At 38.2% G+C, this 21,098-nt stretch overlaps 1 protein-coding gene across 1 annotated transcript in view; it reads right to left on the reverse strand.

The window, feature by feature from the left end:
- Positions 1 to 479: 479 nt before the first annotated feature.
- LOC149149542 (uncharacterized) overlaps positions 480 to 21,098 on the reverse strand; it is a 154,675-nt gene continuing 134,056 nt past the window's right edge. The window contains exon 3 of the mRNA XM_089440078.1: positions 480 to 1,284. Within this exon, the coding sequence (XP_089296204.1) occupies positions 1,049 to 1,284 (236 nt within the window). The 3' untranslated portion in view covers positions 480 to 1,048. The remainder of the gene's footprint in view (positions 1,285 to 21,098) is intronic.

The following is a 21,098-nucleotide window of genomic DNA, read 5'->3' on the forward strand; positions in this document are numbered from 1 at the left end:
ATTATGAATAAGAAAATGTGAAAAAGGTGTTTATAAGCCACTAAAAATGTGAATATGCCTTTCCATTAAGAGTAATGGTCCCCAAGAATTATCTGAAGACAATCAAGAATAATAAATACCTTTTATTTTAGCAGTAAGAATGATTATGAATTCTATACAACCTTGTTCTTTTGCTGAGCATGCAAATTATACAACCTTGTTCTTTTGCTGAGCATGCTAATTTGCAGACATGACACTATAAAACCTTGATGCGTCCATCAACAAAACTGCCCATCTTAGAAGGGTACTATCTTGAAAGAGAGAGAGAAAGAAAGGAAGTTCGTATACCCTAAATGCAAGCGAGATTTTATAGCTTTACGTCAACAATTTATACATATAACTGAACCAACTGAATCCAGTTCTATATTTATGTAAAGCTTTATGGGTCTGTACACAGAATTGATCAGTAATTTAAGCTAAAATAGCAGACTAAGCATCAATGGTATTTAAAGCACAATAAATGAGTTCCTCTCATGATACACCTGCTGAGAATTATTCAGAGTACAATAAAATGTTATGGTACAGTAGATCCTAATTTCTTCCCTGCTGAGCTAGTGAAAGTTGAAACACATGTTTTAACATCGTGGCATGATGCCATTAATGAGCAAATATCAACAATCCGAACAAAGCAACCCTGAACTTTGTTAACATATGAGGCCAAAATATGCTAAGTCTACTGGTTTCCAGAAAACTCAGATTTTCTGGTCCAATTGTGGAATCCACAAGACGTAAGGAACCTTTTCTTTTGAACAGTCGCACCTTTAGCCAGGCAATGGGAAGATAATTAAATGCTCCTAAAAGGGAAAAAGATAGCTTCTGCTGATTATAGACCAAAAACATTGGATATTCTCACTGCAATGACCACATACATAAAAAATGCCAGGGTTGCTGAAAGCTATAAAATGTTTGTTCTGCTGAGGATAATTATCCAAAAAAGCAATTAGCAAAAGTAGATCCATTCCAAAGTTTACCCCTACGCCGCTGAGCCAACAAAGAATATCAGCCAGATTTAAGCAGCAGCAATAGATTTCTTTTCAGCCTTCAGAAACATAACAAAATTCCATCCAACTGGTGAGCCACCTACTAGGTATGTCTCATGAGATGTATCATCCTTTTGACGTTTGTTACTTTGTTCATCCATATTTTCCGTAGCAGCAGGTATACCATCTAGTGACCTTTTATTCTTTCCCAAGTTGACAGTTTCCGTTCTCAGTTGTTTACATAATTCCATCATATTTTTCATCCCTGAAAAACATATATAAACAGGTTAATGCTTGCAAAACAATCTCCTGTATCAAAAATACTCTCTAAAAGAACTTAAGACCTGAAACTGTCATTAATCAAGTACTAGATCTGAAATGATGGCATGATCTACCATCACAGAAGTACCTTAGGCCACAACTCCAGTTTCTTAGGTACCATCATAGAAGTACCTTATCCTTGAATCCACCCTACAATCTATTCTCCTTGTTTGTTTTTGTAATGGATCCCTCTTGTTTTGCTGGTCACCCAAGAAGCAAAGAGTCAGCTGAATCAGTCAGTATGGATCAGGAGGAGGATAGTTTCGGTTTCTGTTTTAGTTCTGATTTCCCATCACCTCTGCCATGTTTTTGTTGTCGTTTTTTCCTGTTATATAGACAACTGTACACCTGCTTCCTTCATTGTTTTATCTTAGGATTAACCTGTCTTAACCAGTGTTCCCTGTTGCACCATCTCTTTGTATGCCTAGCTTATAAAAGGTTTTTTTTACCACCTGGGAAAAGAAATTGCTATCTGCTAATTCCATTACATCTCAAGAGTTGTAACCATTGTTATTATGCATTTAAAATAATGTTGATTGCTTTCAATATCTGCAATACGCTTGAGAACATCGCTATTTAAGTCATTTAGACTCCTAAGACATGGCAAGACTATATAAGAATGCTTAAAACTTATAATATCATTTATCAGATGTATGCAGTTGGTATGTATATTATGACGGGTTACATAATTTTAACACATGAACTCATGGACAAACCTATTATAAGACCCTAATATTGAGCCCTAGAAACCAAGCCTTTCATGATAATCTTAAATAAAGATTCAAAAATGTTGTGGCATAAAAAGTTGCCCACTAGGGAATAAATTCATTGGTAAAAGGCCTTTGTATACGCTAGGCCTAAGTCATCCTAAGGTATTGTACAAATTTTCAAGATCAGAATGTCTCTTATACAACATGGAAATGCAGGGAGTTCATGTTGTCAATTGTAGTTCATTTCACACACATTTGCATAGCAGGGGAACTCCAAATTTGCTAGCTTAAAAGCAGTGGAGGCAATCTCTCATAAAGAAAGCATGTTAAGGCAAGTAGGCTACTAAAAACCCAAAAAGGACTTGTTAATCCACCTTAGCACTTTAATGTTGTGTAACATTACATGGTTTTTGTAATAAAATGACTTGACATATTTAAGTCACGTATCTCAGTTAATGTTTAAATCATTAACAGGCTAGTTCATGCTTAACTAATAAAGTGGTTATACAGGATTTTGGTATGGGCATTGTCTCCCTTGGATGTATGGTCATTCACCACGTATTGAACGATGACCAAAGTATATATTTCTTTCTGTTATCATATTTCAGCTTGCATTTATTGTCTATGTACTTGTGTGGGTTTGAAGTTTTCTAACATGGTCTGAAAGACATGGTGAAGAATAGAGGTGAAATTGAGTGAAGGGCCTAAAGACTGCATTGATCAGAGACAGACCAAGGAACTGCTCACACACAAGTTGCACATTATACAGAGGAGAGGAGGGTAAGCCTGCCGAAGACAATAATATAAGTTTACTCAAGCTGGAATAAATTAAATTTTAATTATTTGATGATCAATCATATTTATAACATTACAAAAGTTTAATTTAGGAATTAAAATGAAGATAATGTGCATGAGAGAGAGAAAATCTGGAAGAAATTGAAGGAGCGTGTGCAAAGTTTAACAATGATAGCATAACAGAAAGTCGACAATTCACAAAGAGGCCTGCAACTAGTTTAATTGGTAAAAAAGGTGCACATGATATTTAGTTTGTGAAGTGCATCCATTGAACAGAGGTGAATTTCCAACAGCACTCATCATACAAAACCTCAACAAACATTGAACAAGGATCACAATACCCAAGCCGTCTCGACTCAACCCAACCCACACTAGTAACAAAAAGTGTCCACAAGGGACAGACCATAAAATCCACGTGACATAGATAAAAAGGTCATATTGGGTTATAAACGTGGAGACAGTGCACAAAGAGATGCATTTAGCTACACAAGAGGTGCACAAGGAAACGATGCTGTAAAGGGTGCACGAGACAACTTGTTTACACAAATTTTATCATAAAGTGCCCAACATAAGATCAGGAGACAGATTATTTGCACAGGTTTTGTCAGTGTCCAACACAAGGTTGAAACATTGTCTGTGCTTGAGGCTGTGTTGAAGAAAGTGTAACTAGGTTCGGTCTTCATGACATTGTAATTATGATTTTTGTAAACAAGAAAATGAATTTATTATTATGCCTTGCTGCATGGGTTTCATGAGAAAGAGGTTTATTTATTTAGTGGCTCCCATTGAGAGCCTTAGGATTTATTTTAAAGAGTCAATGTCATGCTCTTCTTGAGCCTATGTGTAATGTATACAAGTCTATAGAAAAGTCTAGAAGCCCTCCAAAGACAAGCACAATCACCCTTAATGAAGTCGGCCTTCAAGCAAGATAAAACACAGTCATGTCGGCTCAAAAAGGAGACACAACAGTTCACTGACACGTCGGCTAAATATGGGAGACTAACCACTATATATACCCAGCTAGGGTCACCACAGAAGGACAGAAATTCGGACAAGTATCTCTGCAACTTCGGAGGTGCAGGAACTCGGATTCCTCTGTAATTTCGGATGGGTACAGGACTGAGTTTCTTTGCATGACAGTAAGGTTCAGACTTCGGATGGACAACATCACTGTAATTTCGGATGGGTGCCACTGAAATGGTTACAGTCTCGGCATAGGTATAATGATAAGGGTCTCGGTGCAAGAAGGGAACACTCTGTCTCAGCATACTAGACAGTATCATGAAGGTCTCGGTGTAGGAAGAAAACACAGTCACAAATCTTGGCATAGCAGTGATGACAAGGATCTCAGGGATCCCACAGTAGCATACACAGTCTCAGCATAATTCATAATGGAGAAGGTCTCATAGTAACACACTCTGCAGTCATGATCTTAAGCATAGATATGATCTCAATCTTAATGGAGACACTGTCACAAGGTTATGATCTCAATGAAGGTGCAGCTATGGTTAAACTGTCATGATCTCGGTGGATCTAGGTGCAGACCTCATGAAGATCTCGGTGGTATGGTGAAGACCTCGGTGAAAGTGCAATGATGTTGCAGCAGTAATGAATATCTCGGTGGTGCAGTAGTGATGGCCTCAATGATGATGATCTCAGCAGTAACAAAGAAGATGATTGATGTCTGGGTCTTGGAGTGGCATAATAGGTCAACGGTCATGGTCTTGGTATTTGTCAATTGGAATTTCTATAAGAAGAATTTTGTGCGGGTTTTCCTCTCCAAAAGGGAGAGGTTTTGGCCCTGGCAGAAAGCCAAACATCTTGTGTTCTTGTCTCATTGTTTTTGGTTACTATTTGATGAATATAAGAAGACACATTCTAACAAGAACAAATGAATATTGTGCTACGAAGAAAGTTAAAATACTTCACAAGTAGTTATCATGCTAGAAGAATCTCATTAAATTCACTTGCCCTAGATTCTTCAACAGGCTGCAACACGCAAGGATTGTTAAGATTTTAATACATGATAAGCAAATTAAGACTCAAAAACTGAAACCCTAACTACTAGGAAACTGAAAAGAATAAACTACTGTCTGTTAACTCTCAGAATCTCCTTGGAGGAAAAGTCCCAACCTCTCACAGAAAAACCTATAGATACTATCAAGTAGCCACAACCTGTCAAGTGGTGATCACTCCACTCTGTAGGCTTGGAAAAATCAAAACCCAAGGCAGATTCCCTCGACTAATTCTTGGTTGTCATTGGTATAGGAGGGAAAGAAACACCCAGACTAGCTAAACTAACTCAACTCAAAAGTGCTGGTCTAAGTTTAGCAAGGAAACTTCTTCAAGGGTAAGGTAGAACTGGAATGGTGGCTTGACTTCAGTTAATCAGAGTGAGAGTTTATCTGGAATGTTTATGAGGCAAAATGGAGAATGTGTTTCCCATGAAGCCAACTCTCTCCCTCGGCATCTCAAACTTCCCCTTAGCCCATGGGTTCATTAAATTGCCTACAACCTGTGAATCTGAAGCAATGTTGCACAAAGTGGGTGTGCCTTTGAAAAGTGAAGCATCAAAAATGTCATTTTCCAAAAATTCTCCGAAGTGAAGAATCCCAAAAGTGTGTGTGTGTGTATATATATGCCCCAAGAGTTAGCTCAATTGGTCGAGTTCCCGTCATTAAAGCACCTTTGCTATTGAGAGGTCACAGGTTCAATCCTCTCGACACTCTCGGGATCAGGCTTTGTGATTGAGCCGACAAGAAGAGATCCCTTGAAGTGGATCTTCCTAGTACAAATATTCCATGGGCGTAGTGGTCACTGATCTCCAAGGTCCGTGAACCACATAGAAGAAAAAAAAATATATATGTATATATCATTTATATTCAAAAAAAAAAACATCCAGAATGCCAAATTAGTTGCAGAATATATAAAACCTTGTATATTTGTACATAAATCAAGACAGAATGGCATCCATAGTACATAAATTTTTAATTATTCAAGCACCAACCATTTATAATCAAGATTCTATCAATCACAAACAAACATACAAATTTTTAAGTCATACAATAGAAAGCAGACCATTAACTTATGGAATGAAATAGGTTATCTAGCAACTATTAACAATAACATGACCAAGTAGTTATGAATCATGATTACAAAAAAGATCATCTACACAGCAAAATATGAAGACCAAAACGTCCAAAACAATAAATTGAGCGGGTTGTTAAACACCTTTGTACAAAATAAGTGTTCACCAATTGTGAAAGCACCCATGTTGCCAAATATTGTAGCTGTGGGTAGCATCACCATACATGTTTCAAAATTTCTTAAGAAACAATGTTCCACCATCACGTATATCGGGATCATCATCACTAGTATCATCCATCATTTTTCTCCTCTTGTCTAGTCTTTGTCTCTACCTCGATTCTCTAGAGTCATCCATCAACACTGCCCAATTTTGATCAAACCACCTAATCCAAGCCTTAAAATATGGTAGAATAAACTTAACATGCCTGATCAATGATTTTGATTTGATTAAAGGGTGCATTTTCGCTAAGGCCATGATAAAAGAGTTCAACAATCAACACCACTAACGCTAGGATCCATATAGGGCTTGGGCTCTTAATTAAATCCCAATCACATGCCCACATACCCAATAGAATCTAATGAAATGTTGCAATCCCATTGATCCTAAAATCCTAAAAACTATCAAGTTCGTTGAATTTTGAATGCGATATGAAATTTTATTTTCTCCATATGAAGTCCAATAAGTTGGAACCACTCTCAAATATCCTAAAGGCTGAAACAGTTAATGGTAATGTTAAAAATGTAAGTAAAGGTCATTTTTACTTTAAGAATTTAACATTACCATTAAGGAGCATCTACGAAGTATCTAGGGAGTGTCCAAGAAGCATGATAGGAGCACAGTTAATCACTTGATAGTCCCAAATTTCTAGGAGCTGCATAAATTGAGCTAGAAGCGTAGTTCCACTTTCTGGAAGCGTGGTTCTAGGGTGCTTTGTTAAAATTTGGCAGCTCAAGGATGAATTTCTCCGAAAAGAAATCATATCTTTCAGTTCTGTTTGAACCACCTATAATAAAATTTCATTACTAACAATTCTAATATGGATTTCCAAAAATAGTAAGTCACATCTCAATTTGGAAGTGACTTTTCAGAAATAGTAAGTCACATCTCAATTTGGAAGTGACTTTTGAAAAATAGAAAGTCATGTCAAAATAATCAAAGATGACCTTGACATATGGAATCCACTTTAAAATCAAATCAATAATGATTATACAAGTCAAGAATTATTATTTTTATCCTTACTAGTATTATTATTAATATTATACTATTATTTATAAAATAGTTTAAAGTCATTCACCTTTAATGGATTAATAAAAACAAATTCTCTTATGGAATAAGTAAATTAAATTGAAAATCTCTTACTTGGCAAATCGAACCTCTCTTGGAATAAAATAGTAACTCCACACTTAAGAGAATGTAACTCTCCCTCACTAATTCAATGTATGGCAAAAGTGTAACTCCTCATTAAATGCACTTGTAACTCCCTCATTCAATTCAATTTGTAACTCTCATCAAATATTCTCTCATGTCTAAGTGTAACTCTTTCTCTCCCTAATTCAAATTGTAACTCCTCAAGACAAATGTACCTCTCTGTCTATTCTTGGGATGAGTTACACTTCTCCTCAAGTAACTCCTCCCTCATGGAATTCAATTCTCTTATTATTGGCTCAAGGCATGAATTCATTTTGTAACTCCTCTCTTTTCTCATCTATTTAAGCAAGAGCAAGTGAGAGTTGAGAGTAGCATGTTCATTGTGAAGAAGGACAGCAAGTGTTGAGTGTGTGCAAAAGAAGTGTGAGAGTTAGTGAAGAGTTAGGGCAAGGGAAAAGTTGGAGCAAGTGCGAAGGACATGTTCTGATCAAGAGGAGGGGATCTTCAAGCAAAGAACAAGTGCACTTCAACTGCAAGTTGATCAGACATTGGTGACTTTATTCTCTCTCTCTCTCTACTTTGCTAAACAATTGAAGAAATCTGATAGAAGAGGAATCATTTGGGTTTTCCCCCTTAAGGGGTTTTGCCCCGATCATTGGTCCAAAATCCCAATGTCTCATATTTGTGCTTGGTTGTCTTCATATGATACTTAAATTTATGTTCTATCTACAATTGTTGATCTGAAAAGTTTTGAAGAAGAAATCTGCATTCTATGTGATTGTAATAGCATAGAACATTCAGTTTTTTGCAAAGTACATTCAAGTTTCTGCAAAGAATTTTTAAATTTCTACATAGAACTTTCAGGTTTTAACATGGTATCAGAGCATTGGTGAAGACAAGTCCAAGGAGACCAAAGATCACTTGAAAAGACCCCACTTGCTGCCTAAGTTTTCTTTTTATCAAGATGACTTCGTCCTACTTCAAGGTGGAGGAGAAGCTGAATGATGTTTCAAACTTTGGTCCATGGAAAGCAAGGTTAGATATCGCTCTTAAATATCACGAAGTTTTGAAGTATGTTGAAGACACAATAACTGATCCACCAGAGAATTCAAGTGTTGTTGTCAAATCCAAACATAAAAAGGGTGAAATCAAAGCTAGAAAAATTATCCTTGATTCTCTTAGTGATCATCTCATTACTTATGTTTCTGGTTTGAAGAAAGCTAAATAAATGTATGACAAACTAATTGACATGTTTGCAATTACTAACTTGAACCAGATTATTGCCTTGAAGAATAAGCTGAAGGACATCAAGATGTACAAAGATGAGACAGTTCAAGCAAACTTCTTGAGAATAACCAAAATTAGAAATCAACTGTCAACAGTTGGTGAAGTTGTACCTGACAAGGAAATGATGTTTATTGCGTTCGGAGACGTTTCTCCTGTTGGGAGACTTTTATCACCACCATCAACAATATTAACATTATCCCCACATTTGATGAGCTCCTGGAAAAGTGTATCCAAGAGGAGGCCAGAATGATCTCTAGAGGGAGAATTCCACATCATGAAAAAGGAGAACCTACTGCATTTTTAGCCTATGACAAGAGAAAGAAAGGCAATTAAAATAAATATGTTTTCAAATCAAATAAAGGGAATCTAGACATGTCAAAAGTTAGATGTTTTAACTGTCAAAAGCATGGTCATTTTGCTCGTCACTGTAAAGAAAGAAGAAAATCACCTAGATTCAAAAACAAATCTGATTATAAAAAAGACAATTATGAAAATCAAAGAAAATGTCATCCTAAGAAATCAAGAAATCCAAGGTATAGAAATAATGCAACGGAAACTCAATCAAAATATTTTCTTGTTTCTACTCTTTCCGATTCTTCTGAGTACTGTTGAAGTTGAGTACATTGTTGTTAGCATGGCTGGCTGTGAGGCAGTTTGGCTAAGAAAGCTTTTTGGGGAACTATTAGAGCAAGTTCTAGACACAATAATTATATATTGCGACAATAAGAGTGGGATTCATCTTCCAAAAAATCTTGTTTTTCATGATAAGTTCAAGCATATTGAGATCAAGTATCACTATATCCGAGATATGGTGCAGAGAGGAACAGTGCGGCTCCATCACATCTCCATTAATGATCAGATAACTGACATTCTTACCAAGCCTTTACCGAAAGAAAAGTTCTTGGTTTTTAGAGAGCAGCTTGGACTTATGGACATGACCCTTCTAGGAAGTGGTCACAGCTGATCGAGAACACTGAGCTTTCTTCCCCCCCTGTAAGAGCTCACGAGATTAGGGAATGATGTTGGAAAGCTCCTGAGGATGAGGGACCTCTTGTGTAGTGTGTGCCACAAGAGTAGGCCTCAGTATGCATCCCACCCACAGTCTGGGACGTGGGAAGAGCCACCTATCTGGCCAATAAGTGTAGTGAGACTTGTCTGTGTGACTTGTCTAGGATGCAAGTGTTCTGCCACTTGACGTTTAATGAAACTTGGTTGTGTTTGATTCTTGTCTGTGTGACCTATTTGAGTCTTGTCCATGTGATGATCCTTTCCTTTCCAAATTTGTGTCAAGTGGATGATTCTTCTTTAGATTGTGACTTCATTGTTACAGATGTTATAGAGCACATTTGAACTAAGATGAATGAACGCGATTAGAGGAAGCACAAATCTTTGATGCAGAATGAAATTCCTCCCTCACTGAGAGGGAATGTTAAAATTTGGCAGCTCAAGGATGCATTTCTCCTAGAAGAACTCATATCTTTCAGTTCTGTTTGAACCACCTATAATAAAATTTCATTTCTGACAATTCTAATATGACTTTCCAAAAATAGTAAGTCGCATCTCAATTTGGAAGTGACTTTCCAAAAATTGAAAGCCATGTCTAAATAATTAAGGATAATCTCGACATATGGAATCCACTTTAAAATCAAATCAATCATGATTATACAAGTCAAGAATTATTATTTTTATCCTTGTATTATTATTATGATACTACTATTTATAAAATATTCTAAAGTCATTCACCTTTAATGGATTAATAGATACAAATTCTCTCATGGAATAAGTAAATTAAATTGAAAATCTCTTATTTGGCAAATTGAACCTCTTTCTTGGAATAAAATAATAACTCCACACTTAAGAGAATGTAACTCTCCCTCATTAATTCAATGTATGGAAAAAGTGTAACTCCTTCATTCAATTCGATTTGTAACTCTCTCTCTATTCTTGGGATGAGTTACACTTCTCCTCAAGTAACTTCTCCCTCATGGAATTCAATTCTCTTATTATTCGCTCAAGGCATGAATTCATTTTGTAACTCCTCTCCTTTCTCATCTATTTAAGCAAGAGTAAGTGAGAGTTGAGAGTAACATGTTCATTGTGAAGAAGGAGAGCAAGTGTTGAATGTGTGCAAGAGAAGTGTGAGAGCTAGTCAAGAACAATAGCAAGGGAAGAGTTAGAGCAAGTGTGAAAGACATGATCTGATCAAGAGGAGGAGGAGATCTTCAAGCAAAGAGCAAGTGCACTTCAGCTGCAAGTTGATCAAACATTGATGACTTTATTCTCTCTCTCTCTCTCTCTCTCTCTCTCTTTGTACTCTGTTGAACAATTGAATAAATCTAATAGAAGAAAAATCATTTGGGTTTTCCCCCTTGAGTGGTTTTGCCCTGGTCATTGGACCAAAATCTCAATGTCTCATATTTGTGCTTGGTTGTCTTCATATGATCTTTAAATTTATGTTCTATCTACAATTGTTGATCTAAAAATTTTTGAAGAAGAAATCTGCATTCTGAGTAATTGTAGCAGCATAGAACATTCAATTTTCTGCGAAGTACATTCAAGTTTCTGTAAAGAATTTTTAAATTCTTGCATAGAACTTTCAAATTTTAACACTCTTCAACCACGATTCAACATGGTGTGTGGTTTCAGGGTCCAATGTGAGGGGGAACGATTCCTGCAACATTGATCTAAAGGAACATACTAAAGAACAACTACTCCCTTATGAATCTTATTAGTGGTAAATGGTACTAGATATCTATTTGCTTGGAGATGTCATGAAATACTAGATTCCCAAAGAGTCTTCAAACTTGGTTGACATAATAAACCAAAGTGGGCTCCAACCTCTAACCAATCAACTCTACTATCAACTCAAGAAGCCATGACTTTTCAACTAGTATAGTTAACCTCCATTATCCATGTACTATGCCTCTACTGAACAAAGCGTAGCTACCCCTGCTTCCTACTAAACAAAGATATCATATGTAAAACCAAGCTAGAAGAAAACCCTAAAGTGCTCTTCATAGCGATAGCATCTCATGCTCAGTCAAAATCAAGAAATCCATGCAGTAACAACTCACCATCTCCCACATACCTGATCTGAAAAAGAACCTGGTCTCTATTTCTGTGATGGAAGATAAAGGTTTCAAGGTAACGTTCGTTTTTTATTGGAAGGTTCGTGTTTGGACTAAGAACCCAAAAGATGCATTTACACTTGGATTTAGAGTTGAAGGTCTCTATCAGGTTGGAGGAAGTCCTTTGGGAGCAATGGCTTGTGATACTTCTCTTCAATCTGAATTATGGCACCGAAGATTTTCTCACCTTCAATACAAAGCCTTACCTGATGCAAAGAAGATGGTCACAGGTATGTCTGAATTCAACATAGATCGTGAAGGAGTTTGTCGGAGTTGTGCAGTTGGAAAACATACAAGGGGACCATTCCCATCAAGTGAAAATCAAACTACCGATATTCTTAAATTGGTCCATTTTGATCTATCAGGTATGTTGCCCGTAACATCTTTGGGAGAATGTTTTGTACTATGCAATTTTTGTCGATGACTTCTCTCGCAAAACATGGATCTATTTCTTAAAGAAGAAGGATGAAGTGTTCAAATGCTTCCGCTCTTTCAAAGCCTTGGTCGAGAATCAAATAGGGAAGAAGACCAAAATATCGAGTACAGATAATGGAACCGAATATGAGTCAAATGAATTCAATGACTATTGTAGAGAAGTCGTTATTAAGCAAGAGACCACTATTGCATATACTCCTGAGCAAAATGGTGTTGCCAAAAGGAAGAATCAAACTATCATAGAAGCCACCCGTGCCATGCTTCATGACCAAAGCCTACCGAAGTTCTTATGGGGAGAAGCTGCCAATGCCGTTGTGTATGTTCAAAATAGATGCCCTCATCAAGCATTGGACTTCAAGACACCTGAAGAAGTTTTCACCAGTAAGAAATCGAATGTTTCTCATTTTAGAATTTTTGGTTATCTCGTATATTTTCATGCACTGAAAGAGAAAAGAAACAAGCTAGATGCATCTGGGAAGAAAGGAACATTTGTGGGCGACAGTGAAACTTCGAAGGCATATAGAATCTATGTGTCTGGTCAAAGAGAAGTGGAAATAAGTCATGATGTCACTTTCGATGAAGATTTTGCTCTTGGGAAAGTTTGAAATCTTCCTATCCCTAGGAAGAACAATGATGATGATGCAGGAAAGTAGGATGAATCTCCAACAAATGATCTGATGCCCGATGTTGAAAGTTCGATGGATCCCATTGATCCACCTCCTAGTGAGCCCTCTACTTCAAGAAAAAGATCTTTTTGGCTCAAAGATACTCTTGAGGATGCCAAGAGACATGTTGCACCAAGGGGGACATTTCATGAAAGCAAGAAGCCGAACAAGTACCAAGGGTACTTAGTTGCCATGAGTACCATAGTACAATCTAAGCCATCATGTACATTCGAAGAAGTCTTGAAGCACCAAGTTTGGAAGGATGCGATGAATGAGAAAAATGAGTCAATCATGAAGAATGATGTCTAGGATGTGGTTCCCAGACCCAAGGACAAGTCAGTGGTCACTTAAAAATGGCTTTACAAAATCAAACATGGAGCTGATGGGAATGTTGAAAAGTTCAAGGCTAGGTTCGTTGCTCGAGGCTTCTCTCAAAAGGAAGGAGTGGACTATGATGAGATATTTGCACCAGTTTCCCGACTTACCACTATCCGTTCAATCATAGCCCTTGTTGCCTCTCAAGGATGGAGCCTACACCAAATGGATGTCAAAACTACTTTCTTGCATGGCTCGCTTAAGGAGGAAGTCTATGTAGAACAACCCGAGGGGTTCGAAGTTCAAGATCGTAAGACACATGTATGCAGGTTGAAGAAAGCCCTTTATGGGTTGAAGCAAGCCCCTAGGGCTTGGTATGAGAGGATAGATAGCTATCTTATGAAGTTGGGTTTTACAAGGAGTGAAGTTGTTGGGTTTTACAAGGAGTGAAGTTGACCCGAACCTATACTTCAAGGTTGAAAAGGACAGGCCTCTCATTCTGGTCCTTTATGTGGATGATCTCTTTCTGACAGGTGATGACCCTCTCATTCATCAATGCAAGAGGGAGTTGGCTTCCGAATTCGAGATGAAGGACCTAGGACTAATCCAATACTTCCTAGGGTGGGAGGTCTAGCAAAAGCCAGGTGAAATTTTTCTTTCTCAAGGAACATATATTGTGAAGCTACTTGAGAGATGTGGGATGGTGGATTGCAAGTCTGTGCCTACTTTGATGGAACTTAACTTCAAGAAGCTATGTGGAAGTGTTGTTGGGTCCGGATTAGCGAACCCTTCTGATTATCTACAACTTGTGGGGGCCCTGATGTTCTTGTTAAACTCATGTCCTGACATATGCTTCGTTGTGAACACGTCGAGTCAATTTATGGTCGAGCCTCATCACATTCATTGGATTGCTGCTAAGAATCTCTTGAGATATCTCTGAGGCACAGTCCATTATGGACTAAGATACACTGTCGGGAATTTGACGCTACATGGATATACCGATGCTGACTAAGCTGGCAATGTGGTGGATTGTAAGAGCACATCTAGGTGTTGCTTCTCTTTGGGGTTTGCTTCAATATCTCAGATGACCAGGAAGTAGAAATCGGCTACTTTGAGCACCACCAAGGCCGAATACATTACTGCGTGTGTGACTTGTTGTGAAGTTGCTTAGTTAAGGAAGCTCTTTAGTGAGTTATTTGAGCACGTGTTGGATACCATTGTGATCTTCTGCGACAACCAGAGTGGGATTCGCCTTTCAGAAAATCTCGTGTTCCGCAACCGCTCCAAGCCCATTGATATCAGGTACTACTTTATCTGGGATATGGTACAACGGGGAGAAATAAGGCTCCAACACATCAGGACGGATGAGCAGGTTCCAAATATTCTCACGAAGCCCTTGGGGAAGGTCATATTCTTAACCTTCTGAGAGAGACTTGGAGTCGTGGAAAGACCCTGCTATGAGGGTCCTGCATGAGGTGGACACTAAGCTCTGGGAGCTCCTGGGGGGTTGGGGTACTTCTTGGAGCTATGAGCGACCATAGGGTGAGTGGTTCACCTTCCTCTAGTGGTGTGCTATGTACTAAGTGGTTCACCTTCCCCTGTGAAACCCCATGATGGTTGACATGTATGTAGGGTGAGTGGTTCACCTTCCCCTACGATTAACATATGCATAGGATGTGTGGTTCACCTTCTCCTATGGCATATGAGCAAGATGAGTGGTTCACCTTCTCCTGTCGATGCCCCAGCATACATCCTACCCATGGAGTCTAGGGCCCATGGGAAGTACCTCTCATCTGGCCAATGAGTTGGGGAAAGTGGTTAGGGACCATAGCACTACCAATGGATGCATCGTGTATTGTCGTACTCCCTATGACTAGGATGCATGGTGCTCAGCAACTTAATCTAGGATCAAGGACTGACTTTTGTCAGTGGAGAGTGGTAAGGTCTTGTGACTCACTCTCGATCACTTCTTCTTCATTATTACTTCATGGTTCAGCAGAGCTGAGCAAAGCAGAGCAGAGCAAAGCAAAGATGGTACATGATGACAAGGTGGCATGATGATGACAGATGGATTGGCAAGTGGAATTCTCCCAAGTTGAGAGGGAGTGTTAAAATTGGCAATTAGGGCCAAATTCCACCTTGGAACAGCTCATATGATGGAGATGATTATTGCATTGGATTTCTCTTTTCAAGAGGTCCAAGTTTGATATAAATATCATCTCATTCGGACAAGCAGAAGTGTGATTTTGAATTTATTCTCTCACATGTACAAATTGTTAAGGTTGGCCTCAGGTTAATGTAGGCTCAAGAAGCCCAATAGATGCATCTCTTCACCCACATCAAAGTGTATAAGTAGAAGAGACCTCTCTCCTCATTTGGACATCATTCACTCAACAATTCTTTTCTATTCAACAAATAGGTTCATACAGCTTGGGGATCTTCTCTCTCTCTCTCTCTCTCACACGTGCGGCTAGTAGGATTGTTTTTCTGGGCTGAAACAGAATTGAGTTTTTCAAACTATTGACCATCATTGACCCTTGCCGATTTGACCGAATTTTGACTGGGTTTTGGAGGTAGAATTTCGCTCTCTTGAGGCCGCATTAATTGGCATAGAAATCGAGGTGTTTGGGATTGTTTGACTAGTGTTGACCACAAGGTTGACTGTTGTTTGACCAAGTTTGACTAGCATTTGTGGGCATGTTTTGGGTTGACTTTGATCCTTGATGGAGGCCAAATATATCTGCCTTTGAACGAGCTTCAAAGGAGGTGACTTGCTGCTAATTTGACTAGCATTGACTTTCTGGTTAAGGCTGAAGTTTGACTGCAGTTGACTGCAGAATTTGACAGGGCTGATTTGACTTTGTATTGGGCTAATCTATTTGACTTTTGTACTCTCTCTCTCTCTCTATTGAACTATTGAATAATAATAAGAAGATTTGATCAAAGGGTTTTCCCCACATTGGGGTTTTCCCCTAGCATCCGCCAAATCTGGTGTCCTCTTGTCTTGGCTTGTCTTTTGCATATGTTTTTATGTTCTATCTGCATTTACTGTCAATGTGATTAATGGTTAATGTGATTGCTACTGGAAATTGTTGAAAATTGTCATTGGGCTACTAAAGTAACATTGAAGTAAATTGTGCTATAGCATAGAACATACCATTGTTATCTAAAATTAACATATCAACATGCAGAAGTCCATCTTAGCATCAAGAAATCCACATCATCAAGAAGCCCATAACATCATTAAGAGATCATATTGGCATCAAGAAGTCCATATCAGCATCAAGAGATCGACGCCATCCCACGTCAACAAGAAGTACATAACATCATTAAGAGATCATGTCAGCATTAAGAAGTCCATCTCAGCATCAAGAGATCCACATCATCAAGAAGTCCATATCATTATCAAGAAGTTGACCTCATCCAACTCATCATACAAGAGTACATATTATTATCAAGAAGTTAGGGTTTCTTTTTTCAAATAAACATAATCACTTCTAGCCTCTAGGATTAGGTCCATTTTCATCTCTAAGCCCTATCTAAGGTTACAAACCATAAACAATCCAATGTCAATAATGATTAAAACAATAAAATAAATACAAGATACTTATCTTTGATCTCATGACAGCTCCCTCTTGATCTTCAATCTTCTTGAATCCAACCTGCAGACAATCCTCATCATCAAAAAGGTTAGATCTAGAAGCTAGGGATTCTTATTATGTGGCAGCAATCTTAGGGTTTGTACATGTCTTTCAACTAACATCCTATCCTCAATTAGTACAAAACCTTGCGACACTATCATCTGCAACTCATAACCCTGGCAGGCATCCATTATCCTTAGGACCTATCAGGTGTATGTGACAGCAATAAAAGCATCGCGAGTGTCTTTTGCTTGTCAATAGTTTAGAATAAAGATCAAGCCAAACAATACCCTCAACTTTCAAACCTACTTCAACTACCATAAGATCAAGAATCTTATTTTGCAATATAGCACGTCCTTTTAAGGAAATAACCTTAAGGTCAATCTTTAAGAGATTTGACTTTTCTCCATATAGAGGTCACCTTCCAAAGCCCTATGTCTTCGCTTAGAATCAAATACACTATCTTGGACAAAACTCAGATCAACCATTAGAGAACTAGATTGGATCTCAATCGACTCGGACTTCATCATTTTTAACATCCACGGTCCTAGCGCTCCACAAACCCTAGAGATTCCTTTTAGAATATGGCTAGGATGATTAGACTATCAAAACCTTCAATTCTGCATACTGTATTGCCTTTTTCACTTGAAATTTTTTATCTTCAAAGCAACTTTGCAACATGTTTGTTTATCAAAGAGAGACCTTTTTCACTTGAATTTTATTATCTTCAAAGCAATTTTGCAACCTGTTCGTTCTTCAAAGAGAGATTATTTCAACAAGCCTAATCGATTTCTTGAAAACTTATAGAAAATCATGCCTCATAAAAGACCTTCCAGACCTTGTTTTGATATCATCCTTCCCAGTTATTCTTTCACAATAATTTTTTCTGCAACAAGCTTGAATATCAATTTGAAGTCGGCTTTCAAATCAATCAGGTCGACTCTATTGCAGTGATTATATCCTTATTTGATGAATAAAAAGAAATTATCAACTATTTGACCAGCAATTCAGAATTTAAGGACTGAAGATGTCCTCTAATATAGACTAGACTTCAACCTTGTCAGAACATCACATATCCTTAGACTTAGCCTAAGGTTATAGACTCAGATTTGACCATAAAATGACACAAGATGATCTACAAAGTTCAGATCCCTTTGATAGAAATTGAATACCAGAGATATGCAAGGTTCAACAAATCTTATACAGTGTTCTAAGAATGTCATGAGGTTCAACAAATCATGGAGAAGGCTCATACTTACAGCCAAAATCTCTTTTACAAGACCTCCGCACCATTCACAAGTTCGTATGCCACCAATCTGCATAAGATAATGAATATGAGCCATAGGAAATTCAGTGGCTTTCGATCTAGGCCATCTTGATCTTGAAAACATAGATCAATTTCAGATCACCCACAGAATTTGGCTTGGATGACTTCTAGCATTAATATGATCGGTCTTTATCATAGAACCCAGATCAACCAGCGGCTCATATCATTATACAAAACAAAAAAATATCTCAGGATACTCGCATAAAAGACAGAGCCTCAGGAAATTTACCTTTTCACAAAGACTTGGATCTAGCCACAAATCTTCATAATGAGTCATCAACTCATGCCACAAAATTTAGAGAACATAAACTACAAAATTTTCGCATGAATGGGAACAGGATCGTACCTTAAGTGCTAAAGAGATAGCTCAGATTCACAAGGTAATTACACGGACTTTTGTAGCTCAAATTATATACCACAAAGGTTCTCGGCTTAATTAATCGTTGAAGTTGCCTCAGCATGTGTAAACAAAGGAAAGGTTTCGGTCCTTTCTTGAGAGTTTTGCTTCAGAGAAACATGCCTGGAATCTTGCACTTCAAGGCTCGGTCAAGTATAGGTGAGACCTCACAAAGTTTCGGACTTCAAATCAAGATCTCATACCTTCACATATATATCTTAGAGGCTCGCATGACAATGCCAATTCAGAGCCACGGAAAGCTTGCATAAATGCTACACAACCATAATTCAGATGCCTCAGAACATTCCACGTGTTTATTTGAGGTAGCGTCGGATGTGCTCTAGCCATGAAAATTGGTGGAGAGGCTAAAGCACATGAGATCTCCAAGACCCAGAAATGGTTTGAACAAATTGTACCTGGTTTGGGAGATAATAAAATAATTAATATTTTTAATGGAGTTCCTAAGTCTAAACTTGGGAAAAATAAAATATTAATGGGTATTAATATAAAACTGGGTTAGAAGGTTCCAAAAGTCATGGATCAATCCAAATCTAATCTTAGCCGTTGAATAGAGATTTAATCTCGATCGTTGATGGACCAACGAGAAAAGTATAAGAAGAGGCTTGAGGGTCAGTTGGATAACACACCAGAGTTATCAGTCATTCATTTTGCTAGAGCGGGGTTGCTAAGCAAAAGCTGAATCAGTGATCAACAGCGAGGGGCAATGAGCACTGGGCAGAGAGGCAGAGACAGTGCCAAGAGACCAGCACAGAAGTAGAGAGCGAGAGCAGCAGCCAGAGCAGGCCACGCAGAGCCCAGCAGAAACAGCATAAAGCCCATAGGGACTGCATCATCCACGCAAAAGGTAGAGGGAGTGAAGCAGAGGGTCCCAGAGGCTATGCAGTGCCTCAGAGGGTTGACGTAGAGGGTCCTGGGGCTGACGCAGTGCAGCAGGAGGCTGACGCAGAGGCCAGATGGGCCAGCGCTGAGCTTTAAAGTCGTCGGAGAGGGTTTTGTGGGACAGGTTTCCTGAATACCTGTTTCCGAATATAGAGGTATTGCTGCCATGTATTTTTCTCTGTCGGGTGAGCCAGTGAGGCATCCAGTTGTACTCAAGTAAATACTGCATAATAATAAACCTTTAAAATAGCTGCACCGGTTTTCCCACATTGGGTTTTTCCAGGAACATTTGTCCAAAAATAACGGTGTCACTTGTTTGTTTGTTTTCTTTCAGTTGATGATATGTAGATGTTGTGACTGTATTGTGTTTATTTCGGTATTTAAATGTTTTAAATAACTTGTTTGAATTTAAACAAGTAGAAGAAAAAAACCAGCAAAATACAGATTAATTTTCTAACGGATAGAATTAGAAAATTCAACACCACAAGCCACAGAATAGAATTTGCACTTGCAATAGAGGAAGAATTTCGTTGTCCAGGAAGGAATTTGGCTACTCTTTAATGCCCCCCAGCTCTAAAACCATGTTGATTTTAGTAGGGAAACACTAGAATAATTTCCTTACACATTTTTCACAGCTTCAAATCATCATTTTCATTATGTAACATTTACTTCATTAAACATTTAGAAGAAAACCATTCATAAGCATGAAAGAGAAATTGAAAATCGCAGTAGAAATAACCAAGAAACCATGAGACAAGAGACACAAAAATTAGGCCTTAGCCATGGCAAAACCCACAAGGGGAAAACCTAGAAAATTCTTCCCAGTGAGAGAGAGAGTTCATAGTACATCAATACATCAGAAATAATGATGGCAAGTTAATAGCCAAACTAGTAACCTAAATCATGATCAAGTGCCATGACAAAAACCAAGCTCCTGAAATTTCAAACCTCCCTGCAATTTTATTGGATTAGAGATGCACAAGGTAAGTTCGACGTGTCCAAATGAGGAGAGATGATCTCCTTATATAGCCTTTAAGTGGGGGTCGAATGGTTGCCTCTTAGGGGCCTAGCCGACCTAAACAACATGAGGCTGACATGAAATACTTTGGAGGCAAATATAAATTCAAAATTTCAATTTCTTCACATGATGAAAATACCGATAGCAGCTACCCAATTTTTCAACAATATTGTAGCCATCCCTTACCTCTTATCTAAATATGGTAAGGAGAGCATCATTTCAAAACTACACACTTGTAATCCTTCACATTAGCATTTGTGTTAGAGATGTCAGGAGAGGAGCGCTAGTCTCTCTCTTTCTTCCCCACCTTGTACTCCTCTTTTTATTATCTCTCTCTGTCTTGGAGAGCTAGGGTTCTTAGAGAAGTTGAAAGGAAATTTAAGGTTTTCGATTTTACCCTAAGGAGGCAAAGGATATGGGATCTATGAGAAACCCTACATAGGTAAAAGTGTTAAGGAAAAGAAGAAAAGGAGATGTATTGCATGTGCTAGGCAGGGTTTGCTAGTGAGATGCTAGTTTGTTGAAAATCTTTTATGGAATGACCAACGTTTCTTGGGAGTGATTCCTATCTTGGAGGAGTTGTTTTCCAATGTTTTCTAGGTTGCCCTAGCTAGGAATTTCAAGAGCTTGAAATTTTATTGACTTGTGACTAGTGTTTTAAAAGCTGGCCGGCTCAGAACCGAC

Source organism: Pinus tabuliformis, chromosome 9 (assembly GCF_031772625.1).
Source record: "Pinus tabuliformis cultivar Carrire ecotype Pingquan chromosome 9, CPIR1, whole genome shotgun sequence".
Lineage (NCBI taxonomy): Eukaryota > Viridiplantae > Streptophyta > Pinopsida > Pinales > Pinaceae > Pinus > Pinus tabuliformis.